The following is a 14,375-nucleotide window of genomic DNA, read 5'->3' on the forward strand; positions in this document are numbered from 1 at the left end:
TATAGTAATATATAAGTATATTAACTTACCTTTCTACTAATCTGTCTAACACCAGGGAATTGTTGGAATAGAGAGCCAGAGGAAGGATTTGGACATACACAGGAACGTCAGCAGGGTTTTCCAATGTAACTTCTTCTTCCTGTTGCAAAACCATATTTATTGGTTAACTGACAAGTGACCTACTGCTCCGATTGTGTTGTAGAAACATTACTAATTCTGTTTTAAATGCCATTTAATTTAAGTCTGCTTTAAAGACTAATACACACACCTGTGATACAAACCACACAATCTTAAAAAAAAATAGGATGCTTTCTTTCACTTACTGAGGAGCTGTTGGTGTTTGTCAGAGGGAAGTTTATATGACAGGATGAGCTAACGATGGAAGGCCATACAAGCTCAGCTTTTACTTCTGAAAGGACATTTTTCTGTAAGTCTGTGTCAACCTCAAACACTGCTTTGGGCCTATGGAGATAGAACATATCTAATAGGTACATGCACAGATAAAGGTGAAAAAGCAATGCCTAAGTGCAAAAGGTATGCAAAATTATTACTCAAAGAGCTCACAACTCTGGTAAAGCCCGACTTAAAATCTGGAGCCCACTTTAGTAAGCAGGTTACTTATATTGTGTGATTGCTTAAATGCAACATCATGGTCTGAGCTTCAATAAAACTGCTCAAACCTCCTGTAAAAACTACTAATCCTTACACAGCTATGTACTAAGGAGGTTGAATTAATTATACAACAGGAGTATCTTTCAAAAGTTTTAGATAAACTACAAATCTGCTAGATAATTTAGAACCAAAAAAAAGCCATTATGAAATTTGCTTTGTTCTGCTTTTAGAATTATAAGTAGTGAAAAAAAATGAAGTAAAAAAGAAAACAGGGATCATTACACACAAACCGTTATGGGAAATGCAAGTGATTAAAATACAATAGTGATCTTGGCAAAAAACAAAAGACTGTTTATTATTAGAACAGATTGGAAGGACCATATTTATTTACACCTCTCAACTAAACCTAAAAAAATTACAAATAATAAATCTTTGCATCCTTTTGTGCTCTTGTACATCCGATGTAACAAATAATTTTGCGCACAATTCAAATTTTCTATGTAGGAGAAAATGTTCCTCAAGGAGCCATAGTCAATTCTGCCAGTCACAGGAATATTTGGCATGGCAATAAAAATCCTACATGCATAGTATGTTGCATTCTTTTGTCAACCTAAACATTATAAAACCGTTAAAGTCGTCTTCTTCATGGAGGAAAACAATGGGAGAAACCGTCCAACAGAAATGCCAAGAGTAGATACAGAATTGAAATGAAATTATGAGGGAAAAAAGTTAACTTACATGATAAAATTCTCACGGATGTCAGACCATTTCTTATATAGTGTTTCAAAATGGTCCCAATCAGAGTCCCAAACATCCTCCTGCATTGCAAAATGGTGTGGAGTTTTCAGGTCATCTTAAGATTAAGAAAATAATATAATTATCTGATGTGCTTCAAGCTTCCCCAAACAATAAATACTTGTTAATAATTATTTTCTATAATTATCCTTGTACCATCATCTGCCATTGTTATGGTACAGTCTACATCTGGCTGTGCAATGTACATGTAATTACTACCAGAACTACAAACTATAATTTAACCCCTTCCTCTCATAGCACTCACCTTTATCTTGAGACAAAAGGAACTGCTCTAGTGATGAAATTACTATACATGTTACTGAAGATGCCATCTGAATGTACATATTTATTTACATTACTGAAAGATGCATTAAAGAGGAGTCACATGAATGCTGCGGGTTTTTAGAATATATTTTGTTTTATTAGTACATTTGGCATTGGTTGCTGGAGGACCCTGCTATTAAAAATCTAAAGGGAGCTGGATGCTCTTATTCCTGACCTGCCGTAGATTGTGGGTACTGTAAACTGTACGTCCAGGACAAAGCATTTTTGTTATTTGTTAACCCCTTTGAAATATTTAAATGTGTGTATTTTACATAACTACATGCTTTTTCTTTCTATTGGGCACTAAAGGCTTCTAACAGCTAAGGCTATGTACACACGTGCAATCATTGTCGTTTGAAAGGATATTTCATGATCCTTTCCAACGACTAACGACTGCACGATGTATGTACGAATGCTTCGCTCCCTCCTCCTTCACTTCCATTACGATCGCTCGTTGTCCATCCTCTGTGGATCCGGCAGGACGGTCATTCGGAAGATGGACGACGAGCGCTGTACACACGTTAAGATCATCTGATATCGGCCCTGAGCCGATTATCGGACAAGAACAATTGCACTTGTGTACCTAGCCTTACTGGGGGTCCTCAGGGTCAATACTGTCACTGACCTGGAACAAGCATGCTGCTGGTGACATCAAGAGAACAAAGAAAAAAAAAAACACACACAACAGATCTTTATACCTAATTGGTGTCAGTGAGTTAATGCCTCAGTAGACAACAAAACAGAATTCCCAAAAAAAGAACAAAGTCAAAAACACATTTTTGATTCCCTTGAAAGTTAAACATAGCAATCTATTAGTTTTGTGTAAATTACCACTACTATTCGCATCATTAAATTGTACCTGGACTGCATTAATCTTATTGTTCCAACAGTGTAAAATAGTGGATTATGGAAGTAGCAACTAAACTCCTTGGTGTAGTTATGTCAAACTATTTTCAAGTCCGATTTACATGTAGTTACAACAGTTACTGTTTTGGCATACCACTAAAAATTATGAATAACAACATTTAAAAAAAATGTAAACTTAATAACCGAATCAGAATTATTGGAAAGAGTTCAATTCTAATTTAAACACAAAATGAGTAACATTGAGCACCTAACACGTAGAAGAAAATGCCATGCAAATATTGTCATTGCAAATATTACTTACTTCTAGATAAAAAGGGAAGTCCAACATAACAGTGGTCTCCACAGTTTAAAGCAGCATCAAAATATATATTGGCTATCTACAAAAGAAATAAATTGGAAGCGTTATTAACTTGGATGTGATAATGTGTTTGAAGCAAAATTTGGATCATTTGCTGAGAGCAAAGGTAACTTCAATGACTAGTGAACGGATTATCAAGAAATTAAGGTTGTGAATTACCAGTGTTGTGCTTCCATTATGTAAGAGGTAATATGTAACCTATTAAAAACCCAGGTCACAGATATATTATACTACATCAATAAAAATAAAGCTTATGTTGGTAATTGCTACTCCATCCCCTTCCACTCTACAGTAGTAACAACTGTCACAAGATTACAAAACCAGCAATCCCAATTGTAGGACAAGGGATCAGATTTGGTGGCAAAAATAAGCCAAAATATTTAAACTAGCAAACCCGAGTTAAAAAATAAAGAATATAATTGAGGGGATACCTTGGATTTCTTTCCAGGTTCTAATTCTTCTTTATTGCTCCTTAGCCGCTTATAAAAAAATCTCATATCCTCCGATAAGGAGCGTATTTGCTGTATTTTCACCTTCTGTGAGAAGGAACTCATAATATTTAAACTCTGATGAACTAATTTTCCCTACGGCAAGAGAATAAAAATAAAAATTACAGTTTATTCACATAAACAGCTTGACCAGTTTTTACCTTTCTGAGACACAATGCAAGACAGCTGGTCTTAAAGGCAATATGCGCAAGTATGGCAGACCTAATGAATTCAAAGTGACTTGACAACTCTTACAAAATATGCAAACCTTAAAATCTTGACTGCTTACATTTCATACACCATTCCCTATACAACATGTGTCCTCTGTCAGATAGGGGGCTGTAAAACGCTGAGAAGGATAAAATTACTACTAATATTAATCAAAGAAGCATTAGATGCAAGCAATTTCTTTTGCTTGAAGATTTTCTTAAAAATTTTCCATCATTAGTGCTAACCATTAATTAGTAAATAGCTATGGGTCCCCACTTTTTTAACCTTTACATTAGAATCTTCCACACAGCCTTCAAAAATGCTACAGTCCTATATATCATAATTTAAACCTGACCATTCTATTCTCCAGCTACTGCTCCCTCTGAACTCACATGCCTTGTATATAACAGATTTTCCCAATTCTAACTCACTATTTTGTCTCCTTTAATCTGGTTGTCCCTCCAGACACTTAACAGAAAAACAGCACTCAAAGTGTCAGTGACCTTCTTACAGCCAAGTTGCATGGCTACTTTACTTTTTGACACAGTAGACTTTTGCTTCAGATCCTGTAAAACCATTGTTAACACTGACGTTTCCTGATTCTCCTCTTATCTATCCAAAAGATAATTCCAAATCTCTTTGAATGGTGGGAACTTTTTTCAAATTTGCCATTCTGACCCTGAACACCTATCTTTACACCACCTCTTTTGGCAAACACAATCATTTCTGGTCTTCAATACCACTTATATGAAAAGGTCACCCAAATCTATCCCTGTCTTGTTTCCCTTTATTCTGGAAAAAAACTCATGCTGTCAGGCACCCTTTCACAGATATCTGACATGTATCTGTAATACAGCATGGCTTCCCAATATCTATCACTGTAAAGGAAACAGTCACTTTCCCCCACTTAACAGGCCCTGCTTACTTGGTGTCACATCTCTAGGTCCTGCCACTTGAGCCTGCACGATTTTGCTTTATAAGTAATTTAATAGCTTTTCATTAATGCCCTCATCCGGAAGAGAAACGTAAACTTTCCTTAATGCATCTGGAAGTTTCATACAATATATGTAATATATAATGCAAAAGAGTTAGGCTTATCCAGCTCCCCCAAACCAGTTATTAGATGAAGTGGCTGCATTGGTTTCAGCATTGGCTGCAGTCTTTTTACCATTTTCATACAGTAATCCTGCCAGTAAAACTTTTTGTTCTAGAGCGACAACTCAATGCACTCTCCACATTTTATACCATACATTCCAAAATGCTGCCCACTTTCAACATTCTCAAAAATGACATTCACTAATTCACTATTCAATCTATGTTTTCACTCAATTAAGCAGCTCTTGATTTGCTATTTGCACAACAAATCTTACCGGAAAGGAAGGTGGAAGTGTAAAGTGCATTGGAGAACAGGTCAGAGAGCCCACAGCAACCACTGCTTTCACAGGGATTGTCAAAATCTAGAAATAGGGGGAAAAAATGTGGATTATTATCGCCCCGATGACAAGCCAAATTGCCTAAAAGGCAACCATGCTACATTTATCGACAACTTGTATATACACCAAGAGCTTAACTTACAGAAATCCATTCCAGGTACGTATAAAAAGTGCACATTATACCTTCAAGCTTTACTAGAATATCCATGTATTTACATGTAGTTGTATCACAACTGGAAATGTAGCAAAGAAACTCCCTCTAAATACCTCATAATCTGTGGTGATTTGAATGCCTCCATCAAAGGATCCTTCAAGATTCTTTGCTGTTAATGTTACTCTGAACACTGCATAATAGCCTGAAGTTAATATAACCTGAAAAAAATATATAATATGTCATTAAAGATTTTTTTTAATTTTTTATTTACGTATTTTTAAATAAAATTTGAATGGTGGGATAATCTTTTGATAAATGTACATTTTTAAAAAGCCCTATTTCTGTAAACACGATTCTACATGCAGCAAACATATTTGCTTATAATTTATGTTGACTCTTCTTTCAGCCTACTATTGTTGCAAACTAATTAAGCTGTACGGTTACTGTACCTTAGTTTAAATCTACCAGTCTGTCCAGACTGAGTGGAAACACAATCTTCTTCTAGTTTATTTACAGGAAAACATTTTGCCACCCATAGCAAACAGTCAGTTTGCTATAGACTATAATTTTTCGTTTGCACATACAGATACTACTTTGGATATTAATTCTCATCTCCAATACATCCAATAGAGAATGATCCCATAAATCTACCAAGAATACAGAGTAAAAAATACAATTAAAAAATCTGAAACAAGCAACAGACTAAGCTGGGTATTTCATTTTTCAAGAAAAGACAACAGAAACTGTTGATCCAGAGAACATCCAATTGCCTTGTGGGATCAGGAAGGATTTTTTTCCTGTTTGAGTAAACTGAACCACGCTTTCAATTTTAAAAGTTTTTTTTTTTTTTTTGGGGGGGGGGGTCGTGTTTATTTCACAGTGCATGCATAAGATTGGCTTTTTTTAAACCTATTGAAAAAAGGGCTTCTTCTGGACATACAAAGCCTCCTGGGATCCATGACATATGTATCCTGGAAGGCTCTGCGCTCCCATTCAGTCTTGATTGCTGCAGCGATCCAGACATCGCTTTTTTAACCCCTTATCATAAAAGGGTTGTCTACCCTTTTATGTAAGATAAAGATTTTAGTTTAGGTCCACTTTAAGTGTGCAAAGAATTATATTCTTTTAAAGGAGGAATAGATCCCAGAGTTTGAGAAATTCCTGTCCCTTCACAAAGCCACAGTCAGACCTCATCTGGAATGTGAAAGTCAGTTTTGAGAACCAGTTCACAAAAAGGATGTTGAGAAACTGGAGAGCGCAGGGAAAGCCAACCAATTTATTCTCTCTTTACAAAAGGCATTGTATAAAAAAAGGACACCCTGCCTATTGAGCAACTTGCATATATCAACATAACTTGTGTTTATGGAAGGGATTTTTCACAGTAACCGCTGTTAAAATGCGGAATAGATTCCCACCTTCAGAAATTAAAAGAAGCAGCTCAATTGATTTTAAACAAAAATAGTTGTGTGTAAAATTCTAAATGTGCAGGTCATGTACAGGCTGGAGAAAATTACTCTTACCACTGCAAGGGTTAACTGTTCATTTTACATAGAAGCTTTGGAATAGGGACAAATATGTAGCTTTATTCTCCACTTCCATGTATGTCTAATCCCCCAAAGCTGCTGCTTCCCTTCCAATCACAATCATTCAAAGCTCTCCACTGGGTTCTTGCTGGCAATGCAGGACAACTGGTCCGGCACTGCATGTGAGGTTGCCGAGGCAAAGCACAGACAGGCGAGCAAGAAATATGTTAACCGGTTTCCCCTTTTCATCATACTCTGGACGAAAAAAAGCAGTTAACCCTTGAAGTTGAGGGGGTGATTTAGTGATGGGTAAAACTGTCGAAATAGATCAAAGATTTCATTACCAGCATCTTACTTAAATAAAATCATAATTTAAAAATTTAAACACTAGACAAAGTTTATTTGGTCAATTTCTATATTCAAAATATAGGAAATAAACACAGTTCTTACTGAAGTACGATCTGATGCAGTTGAATTTTCAATCTCAGAAAGGCTTGCTATTATGGAGGTCCTGTTTCCCTTGTCTGTAGTTAAAAGTTCTATTGAAAGACTGTCTCCAATTATGTGCCAACTTTTAATAGCCAGCTAAAAAAACAGCAAAAATGCACAATAAAATTAATGTCAGTCATAACATTTTTTGACATGGCAATTTAATGAGTATCACTAAAATTGTACCACCACCACTAAAAAAAAAAAAAAAAAAAAAAAATCATTTTTAGAGAAAAGTAATTAAACATGATCCATGAAGGTTGCTTAAATGGTGAAACACATGATTACAAAGAAAGGTGGGGGCAGCCATTGGCAAAACTCCATAGATATAGCTTAAATGATATGACTGCCAACTAATTCTAGCCAGGTTACTACAGTATATTAACATAGTCTGGGACTTGAGCCTTAGCAACATAAATGAGAGTTTTACATCTGCATTTAAAGTGACTGACTGCTGCTTCTATCATTTGAAAATGACAAGGAGAACTGCTGTGTAAAAGAAGAACTGTTTTAGAAGCTTCTCTCAAAACACAGGCATGTGACTATTTCTGTTAAACACTGATCAGACACGATAGATACAAATCAAAGATGCATTGATACTTCCAGATGAATAAAACAGTAGTAATGCCAGTTAATGAACCCTGAGAAGTACATTGAACCTTATTAACCCTTCATTTTCCATAATCAACCCTACTTACCAACTACCGGCCCCTTTTAACCCTTTTCTTTTTGCTTTTTTTTTTGTATTTATCTATTCAGTTTTATTGGGTTACTTTTTAATTTTTTTCTTTCATTTTTTTATTTTTAATTAGTCATTTCAGATTTCAGTTTAGCACCATATTTTAATTGTAAATACCTTTACAAAACAAAAGAGCTCTTTAGTTTTGCTAAGCATTTATTTTATCTTTTAAGAAAAATGTCATTTTGGCAGGCAATATCAAAAAAGATAACTGGTTTGTCCTAATATTAACCACCTGGGCGGTTAGCCCGACCTTGGTTCGGGGTAAGTAAACTTGCTACAATCGTTTACCCCGAACCAAGGTCGGGGCTGCTAAAAGTATAAACATGCATTACATTGCAATCCAATTGTCATACATTGTATGACAATCGGATTACAACTGAAAAAAAGCAGCTCCTCCGGAGACGTCTTCTGTCTTCATCCGGCGTGTGCGGTGACGATCTCCGGGGTTTTTCGGTGACGTCGCTGCATGCGTCGGTGCGTGCGGGAGGCAGAGCGGGAAATTCAAATAATTTTACATTGAACTCATTACAAAAAAGCTGTATTGAGTCCAATACAAAGAAATCTTTATATAATTGTATTATATATTATATAGGCTAATATACAGTTACACTTTTTTTTTTAAAGATTTTTTTATTATTAAATTTTTAAAATTTTGGACATATTTCGGTAAGTTATGCGGTAATTCGGTGACATAAGTAATTATTGAGTAATTCAGTGAATTATAGCCTACAATCTAAAATAAATTTCCATGCAAAAAATGTAACTTTTTGCATGGAAGTACAGAAGTTCGAAAAGAATTAGAACACCCGGCGTTCGCGTATGCGTCCCTCGGCGATTCCTGATGTCCAGTGCATGCGCCCGTCGACGGGGGTCATAGCGGGAAACTCAAATATTTTGTATTGGATTCAATACAAAGTCCTGTATCCAATACAATACAAAATAATACAAAATATATTTATGTGGTTTTGTCTATAGGTATGTGACGTTGGACTCTGTTTTAAAATTTATCACACTAGGGAGGTGTTTTAGAAAAATATAGTACTATACAGTATAGCGAATTATTGCATTTTCAGTATTTTTTATTTATGTATTCTTGTTTAAGTCGATTTTTGTGTTTTTTATTTAATAATATTAAAAGTAATTTTTTTTACATGATTGTGTGTTTCAAACATTTTTTATATTCACGATATCTACTAGACCCTTGTTCAGACATATTTCTGTAAGTTACAGGTCTACAATTTAAAAAAAAATTTCAAGAAAAACAGTGTACCGCTTTTGGTACAGAAATCTAGACATCAGTGTAACGCCCAGGTGGTTAATAAACAGGATTCATATAACGTCAACATGTTAAGCTGCGCTGTACATTAGAGTCCCAAAACAAAACTTTATAATATTGTTATGCTACTGACAAAGTAGTTGCCAAAAAGACAGGCAACTACTGACAGGTAGTAGTATGTTCCTTTTGGTACTTAAAGCGCTGGAAGCAAGACTATGTCATTATGACACAAACAAAATTATTAGAAATTTCAGTTAATTTTGAAATATTTAGAGGAAAAATCAATATGTACCATAGGTCTACTATGAACCAATAAAATACTGGTGAAAATGAACACCACAAAAGAAATTTCTTTTACAGAATATTTTTTTTCATAGCTGCATCTAGACTGCATCTTCTCTATCTAAATGTATTTGCCATTTTACAAGCTGTAATGACAATCAGCCATTTTTCAAGAGCCATTACAACAGAATATCCATGCACTTACAAATATAAATGTGTTTCTTACCTCTATGGGGTTATTGTTTATAATTGCAATAAGAAGACTGCTAGATTCTGCAGCACTTAGAATGCCAAAATCTAAAAAACGTTCCTCAAGTTTTGGTGGTAAAATAAAATACTGTAAATATACAAAAAAAAAATAAATAAATAAGTGAAACTATTGCTTAGCAAATTTAAGGAGGGAAATAACACAAAGCACACAACCTAAACTAAACTCATGGTAGGATCACCCATTTCAAAATCTAGACATGGAAAATATTGTTACTTTGTATCACAAAAGCAAAACAAACCTGCTGAGCTACAAGTTTTTTTTTTTGTTTTTTTCAGCAGACATGGGAAATTTCAAAGATGAAAAAGCAGAAATTCGACACTGGTTGTTGGAAGTTTAGAAGTATGCATGGGTAACTGGGAATAATTATTTTAATTATTTGCGATGTATATTCCACAGTCTGAAAAAATCAAAACCGAAGGAAGGTAGAGCACATAATGGACGGCAGGGAGAGGACCATACAGCTGGAAATATTCACATTGGAGATATGTTCACTTATGAATTTAATCAATTTTGTTACTGATGTGGCTGATGTCATTTTACCATACAGACTATTTATTCTCTATATATTAGCATTTTTAGTTTTCATTTGGAAAATCCACAGAACAATTACATCTGCTTCAATGACTTCAAATACATACTGTAAAAATGCATGCATACAACATGGGTGAAGAAAATAATTTCAGACAAAAAGTTTTAAACTTTTTTTTTTTACTGCCATAAAGGGAATGGGTTGTCATATGTAAACAATCTAGTCATACTTACATCCAGAAAGCCTGTGTATGCTCGAATAGGAAGATGGAATTTTGATGCATTGGTAATAAGTAGTATATTGTTGTCAATATGGACAGAGGAGGTGGATGGTGTGAACATTAATGAGAAAATATATCTGGATTCGCCAGGGGGAATTAATACATGTGAAGTAAAATTCTGCACCTGTGTTTAGAGAAAATAAAGAAAAACACAATATTTTTTAAAGTAATAATGAATTTTACATCTCAATCTGTGAATTGTATGCCAATAATCTTACTTTAAACATGATCTTTGCATCTTCCGGTAGCAAGACATCATGAACGAGAACTGCAAAGTTAAAGGTATTTGTCAAGTAGATCGGTCTCTTCACTGGATCAGAGGGGCTGTCCCGGATATGAAATAAAGTGGCTACGTGATCAAATCCCAAGTACCTGTAAGTGAGAAGTAATCACAATCTTTTAGGATGATTTCTCAGAAAGAAAAATAGGACACACTGATACCTTTGTTCATGTGCTTCTATTATTTGTACTGTACTCTACATGGCCTACTTTCTAAAACGAAAGGTTGGGGTTTCACAGCACACATACATGAAATGTTAACATACATTAACAGAACAGTTTCATAACTGCAACCATTTAACCTGGGTTAAAATAATAATTAAAAAAAAATAGTCATTGAGTGACAATCATTTGATATGTGACATTCTGAAAGCCACAATTAGGCTGACTATAGCTAAAAGAAAAGTTAAAAAAAACACTTATGTATAAATAAAGAAGGCATGGGTGGAAATGTTGGGATTATTTATACACTGCTCTTATACTTGCGGACCAAAAATGTATGCACAAATTTGCTCTACTCAAGTGCTTATGTTACCTAGTCAACTAATGTAAATTATCAGAGTATGTTAAAGCAATTATGAGAAGGTAAAAAAAAACATTTATGCCTGTCACCACTATCACAATTATTAAGCTTAGGAAATAATAACTTACCCATCCAAAACTTCAGCTTGATATGGAATTTCAAGTTTTGAATAACTTTTTTCTTTTGCTTTAACTGTTATTTTTCCGGAAAACTGTGATGGTTTCTTTGCTTTTGATGCTGTAAAAATATCCAAAAGTAAATGATTGAATCTGCTAAAAATTAGAATGCTGTGGCACATGTAAACTAGGTTCTTTTAAAAAAGCTTAAAGGACCAATTTAAAAGTGGTCATCATTGGCACTGAGACACAGACAAAAACAGAGAAAAGTATTGAGACTTTTTTTGGTCCCAAAAAAACATCTATATAATTGTACACTCTATCCAAAACAAAATATATAACTGAAGATTTAAATTACAGCAACTCAAATGACACCTAAATCAGCCATAAAAAAACAAGAAAGAAAGAAAAAAAAAAAAAACAGTAAAAAGTACCACCTTACCATCAAAACTGATGCTTGCAACTTTGGTGTACCTGCTATCGGAAGCTTTCAATGTAATTGGTTTGAAATTCACAGTTATGGCATCATTCTGTGGGGTTGCTCGCACGCTCTACAGAAAGACACAAATAAACCATAAATGATGCAAAGAAAATATTAACTCATTAAAACTACAGTCAACGATACAGCTTTTGTAAGACCATAATAGCACATTTTATGATTGTACCAGTATTAAACTACTCTATACCAGAACTAGTCTATATTAGGCTGGATGTTATTGTGATCTCCAACCTATCAATCTCATTTTTATACACCAATAAACTGGATTTGGAACCTTTTTATCACCAAAGAACATTTAACAAGCACCGTACAGCATACATGTAATGGATGGTCAGACAGCAATATTAAAATGTGAACTGTTAAATCCTGCTGTGCAATACATAAAAAGCTTCATTTAAAAACTTTTTGCAATTCACAATTCCTAAACTTGTGTACACGCTAGATAACGGTCACCTTACACTGACGATCAGATCATGATTGTCTTAGGCAAAAATCTAGTTTGTACAGTGCTCCTACACCATTTAGCGATCTGCCGTGGCAGGTTACTTAACAGAGAGGATGAGTGCTGTCCGTTATAGAGTTTGTTTTCCTGTTGCTGAAAACAATACCAAAATATTTTTTGATGTCTGTATGCAGCCAAAAATGCCATAAATCAGCAAGAAATAGAAGACCATATATATTAAGTGTAACGAGGGTCAATAAGGTTGGACATGTTGAAATCATGTAGCATTTTCTTTTTCAGCAAGATAATATTCAAATAACCATTTACACACCAATTTTTCTATCACTAGCAACTAAAATGATCAAATATGTAAATATCTGGTAGATAATAAAACTGTCAAACAATAAATACATTGTATAAAGTGTTTCATAGAGAAGACCAAACCTTCCTAGAGTGCTATGTTCACTTACTATGCAGATTCAATATACTTAATTCAATGGTGTGATGGCTTCTATGACTTACATAACATGTTCTTTTAAGTGGTAGTCTACAAATAATAGTGTGTGTGCAATCTCACATGGTTATTCATGTGAGAGGACAAGCTAAGCACTAATTAAGCACTCCAGTCAATCAAAGATCATGTTTTAAATAATTGTTTTAAGGGGATGTTGTTTCCCTGAAGAAATTACTTAAAGCTACCAAAAGAAACGAGGTGATCAACGACTTAAGGTGCGGCCACTGAAATCTTTAGCCAACAATGGGGAATGTATACTTTTATTAGATATTGTTGGCCAATTACTATTTTGACAACTAAAGAAATGTCAGATCTGTCCCAGGCATTCCTAGCATGTACATTTACCACAAACCAAGAAGTATTCTGATCTCTACAAAAACCTGGGCAATGAGTAGCATCTATGCTAGCACAAAAACCCGAAAAGCACAGGGGGGTATAAAAAGAAAGCATGAGGGGGGAAAAAAAAAAAAAAAAAACTATGGCAGTTTTTACTACCTGATTTTTCTTTCAAGCACCTTTCTTGCTCTATCATTCACATACTCTATGCTGAGACATGTAGTGAGTCAAAGCAGAAGAGTAAGCTTTGTGTACTAAGAACTGTGTAGGTTTACAGACATGGGCCCCTTATTCCCTTATAAGGGAACTAAATGGGAATCATAACTACAGATTATACTAACTCATACTAACAGACAGGAGAAAAGCCAGTATAGTGTGATAAGATTAATGAGGCATGCTGTAAAAATTTGTATATTGTGCTAGGTTAAAAGTATATTCCTCATTATTGATATGTTGAAGTCTGGTCTGATTCTACATAGAAGCTACAGTAAGATCAATTGCTGAAAAAATATAAGGCTGGCTAGAAGTGAAAGGTGTCAGAACAAAACGTGCATTGTAGATGGGTACCGAGGATCTGCTGCTAATGTCTTTGTGCCAGATACCACGGGTCTTGTGGAGTTGATGCCTTGAAGGGTTGAGAAAAATTACCCTAGGGTGACCTAAATCAACCCTACCCTTATATCTTTGTGTGTTTAAATGGCTATGGCAGAGATAATAAACTACCTCTTCCAATGCGTGGGACGGTAAAAACCACTTTAGTTGAATTTGTTGGATGCTACCAAACAAAAAGAGAATAACAGAAAATGTTCAGTACTCATGTTCAGTAGTAGCATCATTTTCATAGGCCTTGGAGATTTTACACACAGATAAATTGATGCACAAGCCCCACTGCCCTTCAAGTACACAGTATATAATGCAACAGCAATGTTTACGTGATGTAACCTTGGGATTAAAACAAGGAATGTAGGTATTTCAGTCTTGCTCGGTATGTAATCTCCCACCGCCATGTCTTTCTACATGAGCTTTTGACACT

At 34.8% G+C, this 14,375-nt stretch overlaps 1 protein-coding gene and 1 long non-coding RNA gene across 2 annotated transcripts in view; one reads left to right on the forward strand and one right to left on the reverse strand.

Annotated features, from left to right (window-relative positions):
* Positions 1-10,310, forward strand: part of LOC140331729 (uncharacterized) — a 20,919-nt gene extending 10,609 nt beyond the window's left edge. The window contains exon 3 of the long non-coding RNA XR_011920966.1: positions 10,100-10,310. This is a non-coding gene — a long non-coding RNA (uncharacterized lncRNA). The remainder of the gene's footprint in view (positions 1-10,099) is intronic.
* Positions 1-14,375, reverse strand: part of TMEM131 (transmembrane protein 131) — a gene marked incomplete in the record, with an annotated part of 89,414 nt that overhangs the window by 16,238 nt on the left and 58,801 nt on the right. The window contains 13 exon segments of the mRNA XM_072412979.1: positions 30-139; positions 324-462; positions 1,351-1,465; positions 2,900-2,975; positions 3,388-3,540; positions 5,025-5,111; positions 5,355-5,459; positions 7,215-7,349; positions 9,780-9,890; positions 10,587-10,757; positions 10,852-11,005; positions 11,564-11,672; positions 11,994-12,102. Coding sequence (XP_072269080.1) covers positions 30-139; positions 324-462; positions 1,351-1,465; positions 2,900-2,975; positions 3,388-3,540; positions 5,025-5,111; positions 5,355-5,459; positions 7,215-7,349; positions 9,780-9,890; positions 10,587-10,757; positions 10,852-11,005; positions 11,564-11,672; positions 11,994-12,102 — 1,574 coding nt within the window.

This window comes from Pyxicephalus adspersus, chromosome 1 (genome assembly GCF_032062135.1).
Source record: "Pyxicephalus adspersus chromosome 1, UCB_Pads_2.0, whole genome shotgun sequence".
Classification (NCBI taxonomy): Eukaryota; Metazoa; Chordata; class Amphibia; order Anura; family Pyxicephalidae; genus Pyxicephalus; species Pyxicephalus adspersus.